The sequence below is a fragment of the Phoenix dactylifera genome, chromosome 2 (assembly GCF_051530095.1).
Source record: "Phoenix dactylifera cultivar Ajwa chromosome 2, Ajwa_hap1_PhDact_Kaust_v1.1, whole genome shotgun sequence".
Lineage (NCBI taxonomy): Eukaryota > Viridiplantae > Streptophyta > Magnoliopsida > Arecales > Arecaceae > Phoenix > Phoenix dactylifera.
Window position 1 is genome coordinate 41,279,351 of NC_143191.1, and position 22,136 is coordinate 41,301,486.

At 40.0% G+C, this 22,136-nt stretch overlaps 2 protein-coding genes and 1 long non-coding RNA gene across 4 annotated transcripts; 2 read left to right on the forward strand and 1 right to left on the reverse strand.

Moving 5' to 3' along the window:
- The first annotated feature begins 3,654 nt into the window (after window positions 1–3,654).
- On the forward strand, window positions 3,655–5,796 carry LOC103699680 (UPF0481 protein At3g47200-like). Its single transcript, XM_039116969.3, has 2 exons — window positions 3,655–3,714; window positions 3,825–5,796. Exon 2 carries the CDS (start codon window positions 3,835–3,837, stop codon window positions 5,515–5,517), a length of 1,683 nt encoding a protein of 560 aa, XP_038972897.2. The 5' UTR covers window positions 3,655–3,714; window positions 3,825–3,834; the 3' UTR covers window positions 5,518–5,796.
- A 3,448-nt stretch (window positions 5,797–9,244) lies between these two features.
- On the reverse strand, window positions 9,245–11,789 carry LOC108510832 (uncharacterized). 2 transcript variants are annotated; one of them, XR_003383874.4, is made up of 2 exons: window positions 11,559–11,789; window positions 9,245–9,500 (listed from the first exon to the last, which is right to left on the reverse strand). It is a non-coding gene; the product is annotated as an uncharacterized LOC108510832 (long non-coding RNA). The 2 variants fall into 2 exon arrangements; XR_016399409.1 differs by lacking the exon at window positions 9,245–9,500 and adding an exon at window positions 10,731–11,243.
- Window positions 11,790–20,133: 8,344 nt separating this feature from the next.
- Window positions 20,134–21,926, forward strand: LOC120108532 (UPF0481 protein At3g47200-like). Its single transcript, XM_039122161.3, has one exon. The coding sequence runs from the start codon at window positions 20,134–20,136 to the stop codon at window positions 21,640–21,642; it is 1,509 nt and encodes a 502-aa protein (XP_038978089.3). The 3' UTR covers window positions 21,643–21,926.
- The last annotated feature ends 210 nt before the right edge of the window (window positions 21,927–22,136 follow it).

The following is a 22,136-nucleotide window of genomic DNA, read 5'->3' on the forward strand; positions in this document are numbered from 1 at the left end:
AAATTTCGGAAGTGGAATGATTCCAACCGGTATTGATTTTGTACATGGAAGTGCATCCTGGATGCCATTCAAATTGATTGCATATGAGTGGGAACAAACAACATTTGATTGCATAATCAGATAAAAATTAATGATAAAAATGAATTTAATGATCCGATTATAAATTCATGAAATAAGAGAAACTAGAACAAAATTCCTACACAATCCGATTATAAAAACAAAAGAAAATCCCAAACATCCAGAATTTAAAGATTGAAGCAAGAGAAGAAGATCCCAAACCTGGCCTTGTCTTTGTCCTTGCCGGCTCCAAACTTCAAATGCCGTGTGAGTGCTCTGCGGCGGAGGAGGAGGAAGTTGTCCACGGAGAGGAGGCCAACGGAGAGGGGGAGGAGGGGAAGGAGATGCGGCGGAGGAACACGATTTGGGGTCGCTCGGCGGAGGAGAATGGCTGAGATCGGTGAAAAGGGCTGAGGAGGGAGGAGGTCAGTCGGCGTGAGCTAGAAATTTAGGGCTGTGGAGGGAGGGGGTCGATCGGATTTTGTTGTGGGAGGAATGAAGTCCGACGACGCTTATAAGCGTCGTCGTATTTCTCTGTTATGCCGATGCTTATAAGCATCGGTGATTAAATATTCCGACGCTTATAAGCGTCGGTAGTTGGTCCCAGACGCCGATGCTAAAGAAAGCGTCGACGGAAGATTTTTTACCGACGCTTTTCAAAAGCGTCAGCGGTTACTGTCGCAAGAAAAAAAATCGCCGATGCTTTCATCTAGCGTCGGCAATATAGAGTCGGCAAAAACCTTTTTTGTTGTAGTGATAGGTGATAAGGCACCCATCTCAACTCATTATCCTTTCTCATAAAAAAATATTAATCAAAGTTTTAGTCCTTGCTCTTTTATATTATGAGGTGGAGAAATTATTGGTTGGATCGGATCGACCATTTCAGCAGTGGAATATTAATCTAACTATAAAATATTTGCACCATAATTTTACCTCTGGGCAATGCAGATCTTGACAAAAAAAGAAACAAAGGAAAAAGAGATCAACGCAGGCATATTTATATATGTTCCTTCGTAATTATGTTGGTCTACTGTTGAGCTGATAGATTTGGTTCAACCAATAATTTAACCATGAAGCGTGCCATTTAATGGATCGACTTAGTTGGTTCGAAACACTTAAGTGCCTTGTTTTTGAGTAATTTTTCTGAGTTACCCTATCATTGCCCTTCAAATAATGGAGCATCTAGATCTAGCCACACAGACTTGCTGCCAAAAAATATAAGGACCCATCAACAAGAATTATTGCTATTTTTAGTCATTCCTTGACCTTTATTTATATGATGTGATTCATGTATGATGTGACCAAAATCGGGTTTGCCAATCGTAAGCTGACATGTAGTATAGGAGGGACCAGTTTCAATTGGACATATTTTTTGGATCAATCCAGAAAAGGAAAATAAGGAATCACCTACCAGTCGGATTCTAAATTCTAAGTCTCACGCCAGTGGGACCAGTACTCCTTATCTACAAGAAAAGACTCAAGACTCTATGAACGAACACAAACTACTCATCTACTTCCTCTTCTTCTTGGTCTTTCTACATATTCTGTTCTTTAAAGCTCTAGAGGCCTCTTCATCGGTACTTTATCTTCCATCATAGCAGTTCAACATCCTCAGACAGGATTTTAGCGGCACAATATGTATGCAGTGCTCCGATGACTTATGTTACCATATATGCTTGCTTGTGTGGTTCTCCCTTCATATGCTTGCTTGTTGACATACCAGCTGTATTTGATGTGCCAATAGGATGGACAACAGCCTGATCCATTTTCCGGATAAGTGATAAGGCGCCCATCTCAACTCATTATCCTTTTTAATAAAAAAAATATTAATCATAATTTTAGCCTTTGCTCTTTTATATTATGAGGTGGAGAAATTATTGATTGGATCAGACTGAATATTTCAGCAGTGGAATTAAATCTAACCATAAAAAATATGCACCATAATTTCACCTCTGGGCAATACAGATATTGACAAAAAAGAAACAGAAGAAAAAGAGATCAACGTAGGCATATTTATGTATGTTCCTTCGTAATTATGTTGGTCTACTGTCGAGCTGATAGATTTGGTTCAACCAATAATTTAACCGTGAAGCGTGCCGTTTAATGGATTGACTTAGTTGGTTCGAAACACTTAAGTGCCTTGTTTTTGAGTAATTTTTCTGAGTTACCCTATCATTGTCCTTCAAATAATGGAGCATCTAGATCTAGCCACATAGACTTGCGGCCAAAAAATATAAGGACCCATCAGCAAGAATTATTGCTATATTTGGTCGTTCCTTGACCTTTATTTATATAACGTGGTTCACATATGATGTGACCAAAATTGGGTTTGCCCATCGTAAGCCGACATGTAGCATAGGATGGACCAATTTCAATTAGACTTATTTTTTGGATCAATCCAGAAAAGGAAAATAAGGAATCAGCTCCCAGTCATATTCTAAATTTTGAATCTCATGCTAGTGGGACTAGTACTTCTTATCTAGAAGAAGAGACTCAAGACTCTATAAACGAACAGAAGCTACTCATCTACTTCCTCTTCTTCTTGGTCTTTCTACATATTCTGTTCTTTAGAGCTCTAGAGGCCTCTTCATCGGTACTTTATCTTCCATCATAGCAGATCAACGTTCTCAGAACGAATTTTAGGGGCACAATATGTATGCAGTGCTCCGATGACTTATGTTACCATATATGCTTGCTTGTGTGGTTCTCCCTTCATATGCTTGCTTGTTGACATACCAGCTGTATTTGACGTGCCAATAGGATGGACAACTGTCTGATCCATTTTCCAGATAGGTGACAAGGCGCCCATCTCAACTCATTATCCTTTTTAATAAAAAAAATATTAATCATAGTTTTAGTCTTTGCTCTTTTATATTATGAGGTGGAGAAATTATTGATTGGATCAGATTTCAATCTTTTCAGCAGTGGAATATTAATCTAACTATAAAAAATATGGACCATAATTTTACCTCTGAGCAATAGAGATCTTGATGAAAAAGAAGTAGAAGGAAAAGAGAGCAATTCAGACATATTTATGTATGTTCTTTTGTAATTATGTTAGTTCACCATTAAGCTGATTGATTTGGTTCAATCAATAATTTCACCATGAAGCGTGCCATTTAATAGAGCAACGTAGTTGGTGTGAAACACTTAAGTGCATAGTTTTTGAGTAATTTTTCTAAGTTATCCTATAGCTATCATTGCCCTTCAAATAATGAAGCTTCTAGATCAACCCACACAGACTTGCTGCCAAAGACTTTCTATATTTGGTCGCCCCTTGGTCTTTATTTATATAATGTGATTCACATATGATGTGACGAAAATTGGGTTTGCCGGTCGTAAGCCGACATATAGTATAGGAGGGACCGGTTTCAATTGGACTTATTTTTTTGATCAATCCAGGAAAAGGAGAATAAGGAATCAGCTCCCAGTCAGACTCTAAATTCTAGTCTCTCTCCAGTGCGACTAGTACTCCTTATCTATAATAAAAGACTCAAGACTCTATGAACAAACACAAACTGTGCGCAGTCTACTTCCTCCTCTCCTTGGTCCTACATATTCTGTTTTTCAGAGCTCTATAAAATTTGAGCTTGGGAATACTTTATCTTCCATCGTAGCAGATCAACGTCCTCAGACCGGATTTTAGCAGCACAATATGTATTCAGTGCTCGGATGACTTATGCTACCATATATGCTTGCTTGTGTGGCTCTCCCTTTATCTATTATTTTCCCAGCTAGAGCTAATAGCATTTCTATCCTTCTTACAGCAAAGGCGCGATGGACTCCTCCGAGAAGGCCAAAGGAAAGGAGAAGGTGGAGACCACGGAAGCGAGCGAAACCATAATTGCTGTTGAAGGGGAGGATAACTTCAGGGCAGCAGGCGGCCTTTCCCCTGGCGATATCGGAGCATATGGAAGCCGAATGGACGAAGCAACGGACGTTGGGGCCAAAAAAAGGCAGGATAAAATCCGTGTCATCGTTCAAAAGCCACATAATTACACTGCATCCAAAAGCACCAGCACAGCTCCTGCAAGCGCTGAGGATAACTCCAGGGCAGCAGGCGACCTTTACCCTGGCCATATCCAAGGAACGGACTTTGATGCCCTAATAATGCTCGGTGAAATCGAACAAGCCCTTCAGAAGCCACCTAGTTACACTGCATCCGAAAGCATCAGCACAGCTCCTGCAAGCACTGAGGACCGTGACAAGAAGCTTTACGAGCCAAGGGCGGTGGCCATCGGTCCCTGCCACCGGAAGACGGAGAATAATTATTTCAGAATCACAGATAAACACAAACTGTGGTGTGTGAAACAGGAAATCGGCGATAATTACGAACGAGACCTCGGTAAATTCCTCCGTAAGATGGAGGAGAGGAAAGAAGATGCTATGAACTTTTATCGCGGGCGGTATGGGGAAAATAACTTCAGCATGGATTCCCATAGTTTTCTGAAGATGCTAACGCTTGATAGCTGCTTCATCTTGTTTGCGCTTTCAATTAATTATGATCTTGCCAAGGAAGGCCCTATGCTGGTGGGCTTAAAAGCTCAACCATGGGCATCACATGATATAGTGCGGGCATTGGAGCTTGTCAAGACCGACTTGCTGTTGCTCAACAACCAAATCCCTTTCTTTATCCTTGAGGATGTTTTCAAGATGAAAAATGATATTTGCCCAAAAGAAAAGAAGCAAAATGGAGGCAATGAAGGCAACGGCTCAATCAGAAAATATGCTCTCGAATTTTTTGATTTTCCCGATTTAGGAAGGAACAGTTCGAAAGACCCAGAAAATGGGGAGGTTGATCATCTGCTTCATTTGTACCACATGTATTTGGAGCCACCGTTGCATCCTGGTCGAAGCTGTCTTGGAGATATTCTTCCACCTATCGATCCACAGCGATCTCTCCCCAGCGCAACGGAGCTCCAACGAAAGTCTGCGGTGAATTTTAAGGTGAAAAAAATGGAAGGTGTGCCGCAAAGCGTACTCGACGTAACGACGTGCAAATCTGGAGATATCCAGATGCCGAAATTGCGCATCAACGACCGTACCAATCTTCTCCTCCATAATCTAATCAGCTTTGAGGAGTATCTTGACATCATGGGCTCGTACGTCACAGCCTACGTCGCATTCTTGGATCACATGGTGCGGAGAGAAGAAGACGTGGAGCTGCTTGAAACTCGTGGGGTGTTGGAGCACAGATTGACCAGCCCTGCGGAGGTGGTCGCTCTCTTCAGGCAATTACATTATGTGATCGATCATTCTAAGCCGCCGGGTTACTTGGCTAAGGTATACAAGGAGGTGATTCGTTGTAGCAACAGCACGCGGCGCAGAATGTATGCCGATGCGAAGCAACGTTATTGCTCCAGTGTATGGCTGAGCATCTCGTTTGTTGCCGGTATCGCTCTATCAGTTGCCGGCCTCATCCAGACCATCTATGCCATCATCGGCGCCTATAAAAAATGAGTGGCACCGCTGCTAGCTAGCTAGGAGCAGCGTTTGATGTTATTCTGAATAAATCGTGCATGTATGTAATCCATCGCGTATGATCCGTCCCACTTTCCTGTGTTATATTGTAAGCTTCCTGATGTCTCTCCCCTCGATTTCAGGGATCCTCCCTCCTTCGGGGGAGGCGAAGTATTTTTCATCTTCTTTTGGTGTAATAAGTGTGGTGGTAGTTACTTGTGTGAATTCTCCCCCTTAATGTAAATTAAGCTTCCAAGCGGAACTTCCTAAGCCGTGTAACTAACTACAAATAGTTTTTCTGTTGTAACTGATGCTGGAACTAATGAGCACGACCCCACCGATCTCCTCGGCTGCACGCAGATGGAGAGTGTGCTGGACGGCAATCGATAAATCCGTCTATTGGTGGTGAGCAAATCCGATCACCATAGTGATGTGACGCTTTGTCTTGGCTGAAGCTCCCCCCCAGCCCACGTACATTGTCGGGTCTTGAGCCACCCGTTCGGTAAGTTTCGCCAGTTATAACTTGTTTGCCCCGTCCCTTGAGGAGGGGAGAGAGAGAGAGAGAGCGAGCGGGCGAGAGATTTCCTAAGCCATGTCCTTATCTTACAACAACTAATGGTCCTCTAAGCACCGTTTCGCTTGGTTAGCCCACTAGCATAATTTACAGCCAATTAATACTAATTATTATACTAATTTTTTATGCAAGCATCGTAACTATGTGACAATTGAAGGAGAGAAATATGGGACACCTCGATCTCAGGCCAGATTGATCTCTCCTGACCAGAACCGAGGTGAACGACTTTAGCTCCAATCGAGAAGTCGCCAGCCAAGAAGAACCCTAATCTCTTGAGAGTCGTTGTAGATCTCCGAACCTACTCCACCGAAACGGCCCGCCGTGCTTGTAGACAAGGAGCCATTCGATCTGCTCGCTCAACAGGTGCAGGTGTTAACCGCGGCGGTCTAGAGCCTACAGCAGAAGTAGTGCAACCGGAGCCAGCCCGACCAGAATTCAACCAACTTAGCCATCGTCGGCAGTGCCTCGAGCGACCGAACCCCTCAATAAGAAGTCCATAGAGTTGCCACAAGTCATGCGCATAGATGGGTCATTGAGTCTGAGAGGCAGCAAAGTTGATCCCACGCTTACCAGCCCTAGCAGAGTAATCACAGAGTGCGCCATTCGGTACGAATTCTCCATCTCAAGTAACGAAACAAGTATGAGGCGCTCAGTACTAGATCTCGGAACTCGAAAACTGGAGGCCTTTGGCGTACAAGACAGGAACCTCGACGACGCCCCAATTCCAAGGGCTTGGAGCTATGGCAACCTTCGTACCTGTCATTAGTATGATTTACTGACGTCCGAACTTATTGCCAATATTTCTCATTTTGTTTCTTTTTCAAATCGGATGACCATGAAAATTGAATTCGACCTGGGACACCCCGAGAACGCCTAAGGCCTCCTCAAGACCAAGCCCACTCAAATTTTCTCTAAGAGCCAACCCCAAGAGATGTCTTCAGGAGTATCCTCTGGAGATGAAAGGAGGCGCTGGCCTCCTTAAAACCGAGCCCACTCGGATTTCCTCTAGGAGCTAACCCTAAAGATGCATCAAGGAACATACTCACGAGATGAAAAGAATGGCTGCCACGCCGAAGGCTCGGCGAATCAGCCGACCTCTTTAGGTCGATAATGGCCTAAGTAGGAGAACCGACCACCGCACCGAAGCTCGACGAGTCAACCGCAGGTTGATAATAGACCGAGCAGGAGAATCGGCCGCTGCACTGAAAGCTCGGCAAGTCAATTGATCTTTTCAGGTCGATAATGACCCAAGCAAGAGAATCCCAAGCAAGAGAATCAGCTGCAGGCCGAAGGCCCGACGAGTCAATCAACCTCTTCAAGTTGATAATGGCTTGAGTAAAAGAACCAGTCGCTGCACCGAAGGCTCGGCGAGTCAATCGACTTCTTTAGGTAGAGAATGGCCTGAACAGAAAAATTGGACACCACTTCGAAGGGTCGGCGTGCCAACCAACCTCTTCACATTGAAAATAGCCCAAGCAAGAGAACTGGTAGCTACGTGCATGGCGTGTCAACCAATCTCTTCAGATCAAAAATGGCCCGAGCAAGAGAACTATCCACCACGCAGAACTCTTGGAGTGCCAGCCAACCTCTTCTGGTCGAGAATGGCCCGAGCAAAAAAACTGCCCGCCGCACCAAACTCTTGGAGTGTCAACCAACGTCTTCTGGTCGAGAATGGCTCGAGCAGGAGAACCGTCTGCCGCACGAAGGCCTAACATGCTAACCAACCTCTTTCAGTTGAGAATAGCCCGAGCAGGAAAACCGACCACCGCACCAAAGGCTTGGCATGCCGACTGACCTCATCAAGTCGAGAATAGCCCAAGTAGGAGAACCGATCATCGTGCCGAAGGCTCGGAGTGCCGACCGACTTCTTCAGGTCGAGAATGGCCTGAGTAGAAAAACCGACCTCCACACCAAAAACTTGGCATACCAACCGACCTCTTCAAATTGAGAATGGCCTGAGAAGAAGAACCGCCTGCTATGCCAAAGGCTTGGCATGCCTACCGACCCCGTTAGATCGAGATGGCCCAAGAAGAAGAATCAGTAACTGCGTCGAAGGCTTGATGTGCCAACCGACCACTTTGGGTTGGAAACAACCCAAGCAGAAAACATACATATCATACATGCCGCAGACAATTTTGGAACGAGTCCATCATTCAAATATAACTGGAAATAGATGTAACGAAGTGCTCCACGTCACAAAAACCAAATTCACAACGCAACTGATTATAAGAACTCTTCCCAGAATACTGCTAAAGGTGGAACTTGGACCTAGTGTCTAGTACGTGGACCAGTAAGCTATGCAGACAACTTTTGTAGACCTAGCCTTTCTCAGGATGTAATTGATGGGAGAGGACATTAGGTAGCTGGAGGTCTGGACAGGCATATTAACAACATAGTATAGCATCACTGCATCAATAGCTGAAGTAGTATAGACTAGGCAACAATCACTCTTTTGATTTATCATTTATTATTTGTGTGTTTCATAATGTTATTTACACGACACTTAAAATTTCATGCTGAGCAAGTTCCTTCTAACTTTATTTAGCTATCTAATAAATATATAGCATTAGAATAAGAATAAGAATCAAAATGGCCATATTTTTTTACGCTTTTGGTTCTTAATTGGAATTAGAATCAGATGCAAAATCGAAATCGAAATCAAAATCAAAATGAGATTTGAATACTATAATAATGAATGTTATTGGGCTTGCCCAATCTTTCCTCTCATTGTGCTCGCTAGAACAATGTTCAGTCCTAGACCTCCAAAATAAAGAATTGTCAATCTATAAAGATTTTTAATGTCGTAGTCTTTCTTACAAACATTCATTCATCAATTTAGATGGTTCGTCATTGATTTTGCAAGGATCGTGCAATATGACGCACACAGTTACATGCACGCACACACTCATACAACACATTATGTACGAAGATAGAGTATGATAGTACCTAGAAACATAAAAATGACATAATTTGTTCCATCTCTAATGCAAGGAAAAAACATAATATATCAATAAATGTGTGGAGAGACTTGAAAATTTTTCAGCAAGTGCAATTAAAAGGAAGGCCCTTAAGTAACATAGAAGTCAACTTTTACAAAAAAATATTTGCCCTCCTCTATATGATCTCTGGTCTCCAACACAGAAGCCCCGCACGCGCACAAACCCACACGCGCACACAGTGATAGAAGACAACTTTTACAAAAAATTATTTGTCCTCCTCTATATGATCTCTGGTCACTGACTCTCACAGGACAGCATTCACACCATACCACCATGCCATGCTGGTCGCACACCAAGGTCTAGCAGAAAAATGAGGATTGTAATAATTGACACTCCTGATACAATGGTCCAATATTTTTGTCTCATGCCCCTATTCTGCTGAGAAGTCCATAGCATCATAGTAAGAGAACCTAATGCAATGCAAACATAGGAATACCATGAGCAAAGACCAAATAAAGAACTACTAATGTCTCAAAAGTATCCCATATGATTGTTGAAAATGTGTTGCAAAGATAATCTAGACAGCATCAAAAGGCACTTTAATTTTAGGATCATAGGATTATTTCCACTTAGTCCTATATAAAGTATTTCTGAAGAAGGGGAAGAAACAAACATGGAGGATGGCACAGACAGTTTACTATAATGAACCTGTATATAAGAAAGAGAATTGAAGCATCAAGATAGCAAAAGACTTCAAACAGAAGCTTCAGCGAAAGATGGTAAAGCAAAGTTTTAGTGTACAATGATCACAAGGAAGGTACTTCAACGGCATTATCAATCACATCATCAGAGTGGAAGCAACAAGCCAGCACAAACGACCTAACTCTATTTTTTCGAATGTGGTTAATAAGTAAATAGTGGCACAAAGAGATATCTAACTGCACTCCTATAAAAGCCTATGCATTAATTTTTTGGCTTTCCTTGGTCCTGCTACATCCAACAGCAGTACCAGCCTAAGAACTTGAGTTGCATAAGCCACTTCATACAACAAATGGATTTTGTAAGCTTAAAATTCATGAAAGCTCTCAAATGCAGATAATTTCCTTGTTCATTTTAGAGACAAGGCATCATAAACCATGGCCTGAAATTCAAGCCCAGTTACATCACAAGTGCCAACAAGTATAAAATTAAATGCAAACACTTTTCACTAAGATAACTATTCTATAAAAAAAAATCATTTAAACTAAAAAGAATACCTAATAAATGGATCGCAACATATTTCTATATGCCAAAGATCTTCAATATCACAAAAATGCAGAGAAATATATGCAGATGGAGCAAAAATGAATCTAATTATATATAGCCAAACTCAAGTTAAAAGAAACCTTGACATAGCCATGGCAACAATACCTAATGATACAAGCATTAGAAACATTCAGAAGATCTAGCAGGACATGCTAAAGATAGCTCGTGGTCACAAATTTGTGAAAAAGGTGCAGTAAATGAGCTCCCAAATTTGCAAAATTAAAAGAGCATATGTCTTCTTAGTTCAGCTTGCCATTAATCAATACATCAGGGCAAAGATCCTTGATAAGAAGCACCAATGCAACAGCTAAAAGCATTAGAATCTAAAATTTAACTCTGAGCACAGAACTATAGTTACATTACTTTGATCAACACAGATGAGTATATTACCAAGCTTGACACGAGAAACAGCATCTCATATTTTAACAAATGCCTGTATCTAAGTAGAAGGCTGCTTTTCAAAATACTTTGAAGTATTTGATACCTCCAAGGTAACCAAATCAAATCCATCAGAAAGGAAGATTTCTGGTCTAAAGTTGATAACTTAACAAAGATAAAAATTGGAGATATTTAAACTTGCACGGATGCCATATACACATAAATGGGAAATGCTTCTACCTAGATGATGAGCAGTCAGCAGTTCGAGATATGGTGGTAGTTAAGCAAATACGAGCACTCCAATTTTGAGAAGTATACAAATGAGGCAAGGCTTTATGGTTGCTGATAATTGTTGAAACTGTCAACAACTCGTGCATGAGATATGCCACTGTGAAGAGAGTTTGGTAGACAAGTTAATGCCTCTGGAGAGATCATGACGACTTCTATACAAAAAATCATACACCATCTCATCCGCAGTAATAAACCAACACAGCCGCAACAATAAAATGATAAAGGTCAGCGGTTCCAAGCTGCCAGAAAACAGGCACGATCAAATCTCTGAAATAATTGATTTCCTTCTCCATTCACTTATAAGACCAGTAGGATAAAAACAAAAAAAGAGTCCAATTCTATTATAAAACCAGTAGGATAGAAACAAAAAAAGAGTCGAATTCTACTAATCATCATCAGAGCCCAAATCCTAATTCCTGTTAAACCCCTCTCGGAACCCCAAATTACCGAAATCTATTTGGGATGAAGAATTAAAAACAAACGCAAGATTAAGAAAATCTATTCGCATTAACGAAGTAAAGACAACCCTAAATTGTGATTCAACAAGAACTCACCCGCTTTTTCATGTCTCCTTTTCGGGCCTTGAGGGCGGCGAAGAGGAGGCGCGAGAGACGGTCGGAGTCGTCTCCGGCGGATACGGCGCCACCGGAGAAGGTGACGGGGGAGGAGCGAGAAGGGGATGCCATGGAAGCGGGAGAGGAGAGAGGAGGGATAGAAGTAGAACGGAGAGAGGAAGAGTGTCTCCGTTGGGTAAGAAGAGAAAGGAGCAGGTAGTTGCCACGGGAATGGAGGTGGCGAAGCGATGTGAGAAACGGCAACGTTGCGGCATGGTTAGAAGCCCGTTGTTGAACCTTTTTATGTTTTCTTCTCTTCTCTCTCTTTTTTTTTTCCTCTCCTTTTCTCTAAGAAACAACAACAAGAATTCCAATTGCAATCCCAGAGGATGGTAACGAGAACGATTACTCCATCTTGTTCCAAACATGAAAGAGAGAGAGGGGGAGAAGAGAGAGAGAGAGAGAGAGAGAGAGAGAGAGAGAGAGAGAGAGAGAGAGAGAGAGAGAGACTGATTGATTGCAAAATAAAATAAAGTTTTAGTTTATGAGAAAATGAGATAATGGAGAATAGGTCAATGATTACGTGCTCTGAAACTGATTGCACGAAATAAGGGAAGGGGAGAAAGATAAATTTATTTTTGCTTCATTTTGTTCTAGTTTATGAACTCTATATCCAAGCTTTTGATAGTTCAAATCAAGAGGCTAATACCGAAGATCAATTGGCTAGTGGACTGTTGAATTTTTTTCATTTTGATTGGATAGAAAGAATTGACTTGTTCTAGAACTTGTACCATTACAATATTATAAGACAAAGCCTGGGAAGTGAGATCCGCACATCTCTGCCAACTTCATTTTATCTCGATTCTAAGAATTTCATTTCCTTGACTTCTAGAGCAGGCCTTCTAACTAAAATCCATGAGCATGCCTTTTTTTTTTTTTTTTTTTTCTTTTTTCTTTTTTTCTGATTTCATTCATTTCTCTTTTATGATAAATATATTCCAACTTTCATCTTTATATTTATAACAACCTAGAACCTCATCTAAAATAGCTAGCCAGAAGGTATTATTTGGATTCCTTGATCCTGTATAAGTATCCAAGATCTATTCAGCGAATAATCGATATGAGACTAAATACACGTCTGCACGAATTCTTATATAATAAATATAAAGGCATCTTTTTATGTTATTTTAAAATAAATGGAATAGAGAAACCAGAAAACATGAGTTGATGTTGCCTCTGATCCAACTTTCGACATCATCCAACTGACCGATGGCAGCTAATCACGTGGCTTCCACTAAATGTGTCATAAACCTATTAAAGGCTTCTCCAACGGGCAACGATTCAGCTTAGCCCACAAATGCATGGAGCCAAGCTTTATGCTGCCACCCATAGGGATATGTATTTACTCCCCCATTGATTATTCATTAAGTAGAACTTGAATAGTTTTTTTTTTTTTTTTTTTTACTAAAGAACCTAAATAATATTTTTTGGCTAGTCATATTAGATAAAATTTTCAATTATTACAAATGATATCAGTGCAGACTCGGCTTATAACCTATGTTAGTTAGAGAACATTGCCCTATAAATTCATTAAAGCTGACTATGGGCCGATCTTGGTGAATGTGATTAGACTTGAATAGATTTGAACTCTTAGCCTAACAAGAACATTAGGGCTTGAACAGAAAAAGTATATAAGGATCCGTGTGGGCATGTATTTAGTCCTACATTGGTTATTTGCTGGATAGATCTTGGGTACTTATACAAGATCAAGGAACCCAAATAAAATACTTTCTGGTTAGATATTTTGGATGAGATTCTGGATTGTTACAAATTTAAATATATAGATGGTTATCAAGTACATAAGGCGCATAACTGTCTTACTCGGTAACAGAGCCGACTCATCCTATATAAATAGTGTTCAGGAGACCACTTGGTACAATTATTCTCACTTGTTCTCTGCTATTTGGTACAATTATTTGATACAATTATGTTTATCATGTATGCCTCAGACAATTTTGGAACATGTCCATCGTTCAATTATAACCAGAAATGCATGTAACGAAGTGCTCCATATGTCGCAAAAACCAAATTCACAGCACAACTGATTAGAACTCTTCTCAGAATCCTTTTAAAGGTGGAACTTGGACCTAGTGTCTAGTATGTGGACCAAAAAGCTATGCAAGCAACTTTTGTAGACCTAACCTTTTTTTAGGATTTAAGGCATAGCTGTTTACAGTAGAACTTTTAGAAATAGAGCTTTTGAAACTAAAGCTTTTAGAAATAGAGCTTTTTGAAGTAGAGCTTTTACAAAAAGTTGTTTGCCATTTGGTAACTATATTTTTAAAGTATTATGAAACTTTAACATGTATTTAGTAAACAAACGAAGAAAGTACTTTTAGTACGACAAAATGACCATAAAGGACACTGCATAGTATTATACAACAGAGCATAATAAATATAATATGTATTAATGCATAAATATATGATATAGTACAATATTACTGTAATGTAATATAATATTATATACTATAACATAATAATTTAATATAATATTAAATTATTTAACATAATATGTCAACGTATTATGATATAAAGTAATATAATATTATATTTATAGTATAATACAATAATAAAGGTATAAAATTTTTTAGTTATTAGCGTAAAAGTATAAAATACTGGGATGCACATTTCTATGATTATAAATAGACATTTTGTGTAATTATTATATTTTATTATAGGTATTTTGGTCCAAAAAGAAAAAAAAAATTAACTCAAAATATCTTTTCGACGGGGCCAAAAGTATTATTTCGGAGAAGCTCCAAAACCAAAAAGCTGTTTTAGCTTTCTTGCAAAACTAAAACAGCTTTCTGAAATTTTTATAAAACTCCTATTTCATCTAAAAGTGATTTTGGAGGGCCAAAAAGCAAAAGCTCTGCTAAATGGGGCTTAATTGATGGGAGAGGACATTAGGTAGCTGGGGGTCACTTATTTGATTTATCATAGTATAACATCACTGTATCAATAGCTGAAGTAGTATAGATTAGGTATCAATTACTCTTTTGATTTATCATTTATTATTTGTGTGTTTCATAATGTTATTTACATGGCACTGGGAATTTCATGTTGAGCAAGTTCTTACAAACTTTATTTAGTTTTCAAATAAATAGATAGCATTGGAATCGGAGCAAGGATCAAAATAGCTATATTTTTTTGATGCGTTTAGTCCGTAATTGAAATCGAAATCAGAATTGGATCAGGAATTTGAATACTCCAGTAATAAATGTTATTGGGCTTGCCCAATCTTTTCTCTAAAAAGGACAAGCGGCTAGCTGTTTTAAGTATCACACGTGGCTGAGTTAGATTGTTTCCGTGAAGGGAATCAGGTGGGTTGATGCTGTTGTGGTTCAATCTTGTTACAGGAATAATATGTAGTCCGCAAGACATGTGAGTCGCCATCAAAGGCAGAAGGTTGCGAAGATCGAAGAACAACTTGATTGAAGAAAATTTGCAAATTTAGTGTCATCTAACATGAATCTGATTCTAGCCATGCAAGATGATTCTTAAGATACGAGCATTGGATAAAGACATTAGATGCCTTCCTTATTGATTTAAATTTCCATCATTTATTTGCCTAGGTTTTGTTGCGGAAGTCAGCAATTGGATGAATATTTCCAGCTTCTGTAAGTCAATACCTTGTAAATTCTGTTTACAGGGCAGCTCTTAGATGTGTTTCCTAACCTAAGGTGCAAGCAATGCATTTGGAAAGTTCTCATTAGGGGGCATTGTTCAAGGTTTCAATGACACCAACATCACCAAATGAGAGTCATTCCCCAAATCTTTTTTTCCCCCTCTCCAATACAACCAAAATAATGGTTTTATTTGTCCGATTGAACTTGGACTTGGTTCATTTGGAAATTAAATATTTGTTGTTAATGTAGTTGCTTTTATCCAGTATAACAGAATAAATGACAATAACCGAAGAATAATAGTCTTTAATTTTTTAAAATGATCACTTATGTAAATTTTTAATATTTACTATAAAAATTCAAATTTGAAAAAAAAACAGTAAGATAAATACTTACATTGTAAAATAATGACCAGCTATTCTTGTTATTACTAATTTTTGTTTTGTAAAGTAAGTTTCATAAGGTTTCTTCCTTTCCCTTTGTTTTCTATTTTTTTTTTACTGTTTTAACTCTGCCTTGAAATGGCAGATTATCTATCTGATGTCTCTGGATTATCATAATACGCCATGACAGCATTTTGTTTTGAAAGAAGAAAGCATTTGGATTATTTGTATGTTGATATGAAGCCCGATTGTTTCCGAAATCCATGGCTGACCATGTTGGTAATTGCTATTATCGCCAATAGATGATGCCACTAGCAGGATCAATAGCTATTATCAGAATAACTAATAGGATTGATCATCTCTGTATCTCACTTGTTGATTTACTTGTGAAGTGTATTTGTTTTCAATTAAGGGCAACTCTGCTATGGTGATTGTTTGGATTCAAAAGGAAGATAGAATGGTGGGTGCACTTGTGCTACAGTAATCTAGAGCCAGATGAGAGGGGGTACCTTCTTTGTTGCGCGGGACTTCTACCACGAAGAAAATGGATTTGCAGATTGGGTGGCCTTCTTTCTAACTTATCTCTCTGATCATATATTTTGGATAGATTGTATGCTTGCCCCGGGGATATTCCGGGATATGTGACTTTTAAATTTTTTTAATATATCCGTGTTCGAACGGATATGCCCAAAAAGTGTACTTCTTTTAAGTGTATTTTTCACTTTTCTAAGAAGAAAGCGTGCTTGTGACTTATTTGTCACTTTTCTTTTTAAGTGTACGTTCCCATCACCCTCAAAACATAGAGATGTTTCAAAATATGTAAAAGAAAAACAATCACATCTGAAACAATACTAAAGGCAATTTCACATACTTGTATGTAGATCTAAGAATGAGCATGTAGATAATAAATTTTAACCACAAAGATACTATAGGGAATAGTAATTATGACAATTCAATATTAAACCTAAGCCTTAAATCGAGCCTTGTTCTCTACTTTTAATGCTGCAACAGAGAGGTCATGTTGTTGGTGGCATGTCAACACTAACATGATCAAAGTTATTTGTGTTGAGGGACGCCCACTAGACCATTTGATGGTCCTATGCAATAAAGACCACTGGATCTAAGCCTAGAAATGGGCCCGAACCACCTAAGGCCTGTCGGCCGAGGCAAGTTTCAGGTCAGGCCTTGTATCAGGCGCGAGAATGTATGGATCTGGCTCGGCCGAAAAAATTTCAGGCCAAGCTTGGGTTAGTGCTCGGCCTGGCCTAAAAAGGTGTATGCTCCCCCTCTCTCCCTCCTAATCTCTATTCCCTCTCTCTCATTTTCCAATCTCTCTTTCCCCTCTCTTCTCTCCTCCATGCTCCCTCTATCTCATTTGTGTTGGAGCTCAAAGGAGAAGCTCAATCTTCGACCAAGCTCGAGCTCAGACACAGGTCAGAATTTTAAAAGAAAATTTTAGTCGTAGCCGAGTTTGAAGCTCGGTTTCTTTTTCGAACCGAAGCTATATAAAAGCTAAAAATTTCTTTTTAGAAATTTTTTCTTTTCAAAAAGAAAATGACCTATTTTTCTCCTATTGAATCAACATAATTCATCATGCTCCCCTTCAAACGACATATATATGAAATTTCACTGTTGGGCATGCATTCCTTGCCTTTGGATAATTATACATATAATGCAATTATGCAACAATAATTCATCGCACCATAATAACTCATAATTAATCAAATAATACAGCTATCTGGAACCAAAGAAAACTAAATTTAGAGATTTACAAAGAAATGGGCAAATATGTCAAAAGGGTAATATTTTACTCTAATAATGACATTATCGTAATCATAGTTAATTATCTTCTTCTTAAGGCCCAAAGGTCATGACATCCATCTAGCAACTCTGTTTCAAAGCATATGAGTTATTCCTCCGATCCAGCTTGATGCGAACATTAAAACTAGGTTATCTAAAAGATTGATTCTAATCTACTTCCCATATGAGAAGGAGATGACAGTCACGAAAACAGAGGGGATAGAGTACATCAAATTAATCAGGCAGAAGTATTAATTAAGACTATTCTTAATATTAGAAAAAGGATCGGAACAAATTAGGGACATCAACCTCATCGAATTGAGGGCTGAGTTCCAGCAAGACCATACGTGAGATAGTTGTTGGCCATCTCTCAACAAACCCTATATGGCGTGGTAGAGAATCCAAACTCGTCAAAGCAATGCTGGAGTAATATATAAAAGCTATATAAAAAAATTATTAAGTCTATATGCTATTTACATGGGATATTGAGGTGACGTGCAACATGATCATAAAATTAACACCCTTATTCCTCTTAAGGAAGAGAAAAATTGAGGAAAAAAAAATTGATGCCGCTGCCCAACCTAGCGAAGAGGAAGAGGAAGAGGAAGAGATGTTAATTTTAGTGCCAAGTTGGATGCCAACTTAGTAGATCAGGCAAATTATACATTGTTACTTCAACATATATTGCCCAAATGTCAAAACTAGATAACTGACAAGTGATTGGTATCTAATGAACGTCCCCCACTTGATGGATCAATATGTTCTAACGCAAAAGCGCCAGTTTTTCTTTTTGTTTAGATTACTGGCGTGGGACGTAAGGATTTGAACAAGCGGAGACACATCTCCAAAATAGTAGGATGTGTGGAGTTAGATCAATGGTGCTGGCATGCCACGAACGTAGCATTGTTTTTTTGTGTTGGAAATTTTATCCTACACCACCACGTGCATCACGTAGCGGTGCACCATGCCAAACACTTGCTTTTTTTTGGATCATAAATCAAGTACTCATCTCAATAATTGATACATAGGAATAAATATTTGTAATTGCTATGGTGCACCGATCATGTGATGTATATGCATGTGGTGTAGAATATAATTTGGACAACTTGTGTCGGCTCATAAAAAATTATCGATCATTATCTTAGTCTTATAAATAGAATACAACGTTAAAAGGGCTATCATGGTGGACCTCTCTGTCAACTCATGTGGGTGACATAACAACTTGGTATTTTTACATGCCAATATGATGGATGATAGCCATGCATTTTCGAGATAGACTGTGTGGCGCCCATCCAATTATGATATCTATCCACAATAGTGGGACGTGAGAAGTTAGACCTAGTGTCGGAATGCCATATACGTCTCCGAAAGAAGCGATCTTCGTCCATTCTTCCGGTCCCTGGTATGATGGATGGAAGATATGATTCCAGCCGAATAGAGATTCCTGTATATGCATCCGAGGACGTAGCACTGTTAATTTGTTCTTTGTCAACTCTGGTGGGTCAGCTTTCATAAATAGGAGGAACAACGAGACAAGAGCGACTGTCTCCACCAAGGAAAAATATTTGTTCATTGTAAATTATTGTGGAGACGTACCTCTCTCTCAACTCAAGTTGTTGAAATACCAGCTGTATTTGACGTGCCAATAGGATGGACAATTGCCTGATCCATTTTCCAGATAGGTGATAAGCTAGGTGCCCATCTCAACTCATTATCCTTTTTAATAAAAAAAATATTAATCATAATTTTAATCTTTGCTCTTTTATATTAGGAGGTGGAGAAATTATTAATCGGTTCGGATCGACCATTAATTTCAGCAATGGAATATTAATCTAACCATAACAAATATGCACCATATTTCTTGATAAAAAAGAAATAAAAGAAAAAGAGATCAACGCAGGCATACTAATGTATGTTCCTTCGTAATTACGCTGGCCTACTGCTGAGCTAATAGATTTGGTTCAACCAATAATTTTACCATAAAGCATGCCATTCAATGGAAGAAACATAGTTGGTGTGAAATAAGTGCCTTGTTTTTGAGTAATTTTTCTGAGTTATCCTATCATTGCCTTTCAAATAATGGAGCATCTAAACTTGCTGCCAAAAAAATATAAGGACCCATCAAGAAGAATTATTGCTATATTTGGTGGCTCCTTGACCTTAGTTTATATAACGTGATTCACATCTGATGTGACCAAAATCAGGTTTGCCAATCGTAAGCCGACATTTAGTATAGGAGGGACCAGTTTCAATTGGACCTATTTTTTGGATCAATCCAGAAAAGGAAAATAAGGAATCAGCTCCCAATCCGATTCTAAATTCTGGAGTCTCACTCCAGTGGGACCAGTACTCCTTATCTATAAGAAAAGACTCAAGACTTTATAAACGAGCACAAACTATGAGCACTCTACTTCCTCTCCTTCTTGGTCTTTCTACATATTCTGTCCTTTAGAGCTCTAGAGGCTTCTTCATTGGTACTTTATCTTCCATCATAGTAGATCAACGTCCTCAAATCGGATTTTAGCGGCACAATATGTATTCAGTGCTCCGATGACTTATGTTACCATATATATGCTTGCTTGTGTTGTGTGGCTCTCCCTTCACATGCTTTCATCCCAGCCAGCTAATATGTGCGGCTCTCCCCTTATCTATTATTTTCCCAGCTAGAGCTAATAGCATTTCCATTCTTCTTACAGCAAAGGCGCGATGGACTCCTCCGAGAAGGCCAAAGGAAAGGAGAAGGTGGAGACCATGGAAGTGAGCGAAACCATCAGTTCTGTTGGAGGGGAGGGTAACCCCAGTGCAGCAGGCGGCCTTTCCCCTGGCGATATCCTAGCAACGGACGTTTGGGCCGAAACAATGCTGGATAAAATCAAAGTCCTTCAGAAAAGACCTTGTTACACTGCATCCAAAAGCATCAGCACAGCTCCTGCAAGCACTGAGGACCGTGACAAGAAGCTTTACGAGCCAAGGGCGGTGGCCATCGGCCCCTACCACCGGAAGACGGAGAATAATTATTTCAGAATCACAGATGAACACAAACTGTGGTGTGTGAAAGAAGTGATCGGCTTTCACCTAAAAGAAGAAGAAGAAGAAGAAGTGATCGGCGAATTCCTCCGCAAATTCCTCGGTAAGATGAAGGAGAGGGAAGAAGATGCTGTGAAGTTTTATCGTGAGCGTTATGGGACAGACTATAACCAAAGTTTCCTGGAGATGCTAATGCTTGATAGCTGCTTCATCTTGTTTGCGCTTTCATGTCAGTATGATCATGCCAAGGTAAGCCGTATGCTGTTTGGCTTTGAAGACACGCCATGGGCCCGACGTGATATAGTGCGGGCATGGGACCTTGTCAAGAGTGACTTGCTGTTGCTCAACAACCAAATCCCTTTCTTTATCCTTGAGGATGTTTTCAAGATGAAAAATGATATTTGCCCAAAAGAAAAGAAGCGAAATGGAGGCAATGAAGGCAACGGTTCAATCAGAAAAGATGCTCTCGATTTTTTTGATTTTCTCGATTTAGGAAGGAACAGTTCGAAAGACCCAGAAAAAGGGAAGGTTGATCATCTGCTTGATTTGTACCACATGTATTTGGAGCCACCGGTGCATCCTGGTCGAAGCTTGCTTGGAGATATTCTTCCATTTATCGATCCACCGCGATCTCTCCCCAGCGCAACGGAGCTCCAACGAAAGTCTGCGGTGAATTTTAAGGTCAAAGAAATGGAGCCAGAAATTGTACTCGACGTAACGACGCGCAAATCTGGAGATATCCAGATGCCGGCATTGCGCGTCGAGGACCATACCAATATTCTCCTCCATAATCTAATCAGCTTTGAGCAGCCTCTTGGCACCCTGGACTCGTACGTCACAGCCTACGTCGCATTCTTGGATCACATCGTGCAGAGAGAAGAAGACGTGGAGCTGCTTCAAACTAGTGGGGTGTTGGAGCACAGATTGAGCAGCTCTGCGGAGGTGGTCGCTCTCTTCAGGCAATTACATTATGTGATCGATCATTATAAGACGCCGGGTTACTTGGCTAAGGTATACCAGGAGGTGAATCGTTGTTGCGACAGCAAGTGGCGCCAAATATATGCCGATGCGAAGCAACGTTATTGCTCCAATGTATGGCTGAGCATCTCGTTTGTTGCCGGTATCGCTCTATCAGTTCTCACCCTCATCGAGACCATCTACGCCATCATCGGCTTCTATCAAAGTTGAATGGCACCGCTGCTAGCTAGGAGCGGCGTTTGATGTTCTTCTGAATAAATCATGCATGTATGTAATCCATCGCGTACGATCCGTCCCACTTGTCTCAGCTGTAATGTTCTTTCCTGTGTTATATATATTGTAAGCTGACTGATGTCACAACAAGAAAAAGAAGCAAAGCCGACGCTAGGAAAAAGCATCGGTAAATTTATCCCCCACGCCAAATTTTGCCGACGCTTATAATGAGCGTCAGCAATTTAAAAGAATCAACGATGCTTAAAAGCATCGTCATAGTCCCCAATTGAGCACGATCCTGGGAAGCGTAGGAACTGGATTTAGGACGACGCTTTTACACGTCATTGTTTTCCCCGACTTACAACGACGGTTATAAGTGTCGGTCTAACACGACGCATATAAGCGTCGATTCTAGACGACGCGTATAAGCGTCGTCAAAGGCGAGGACACCTCTTAACCCAGCGCCCGACCCCGATCAAGCCCTCATTCTG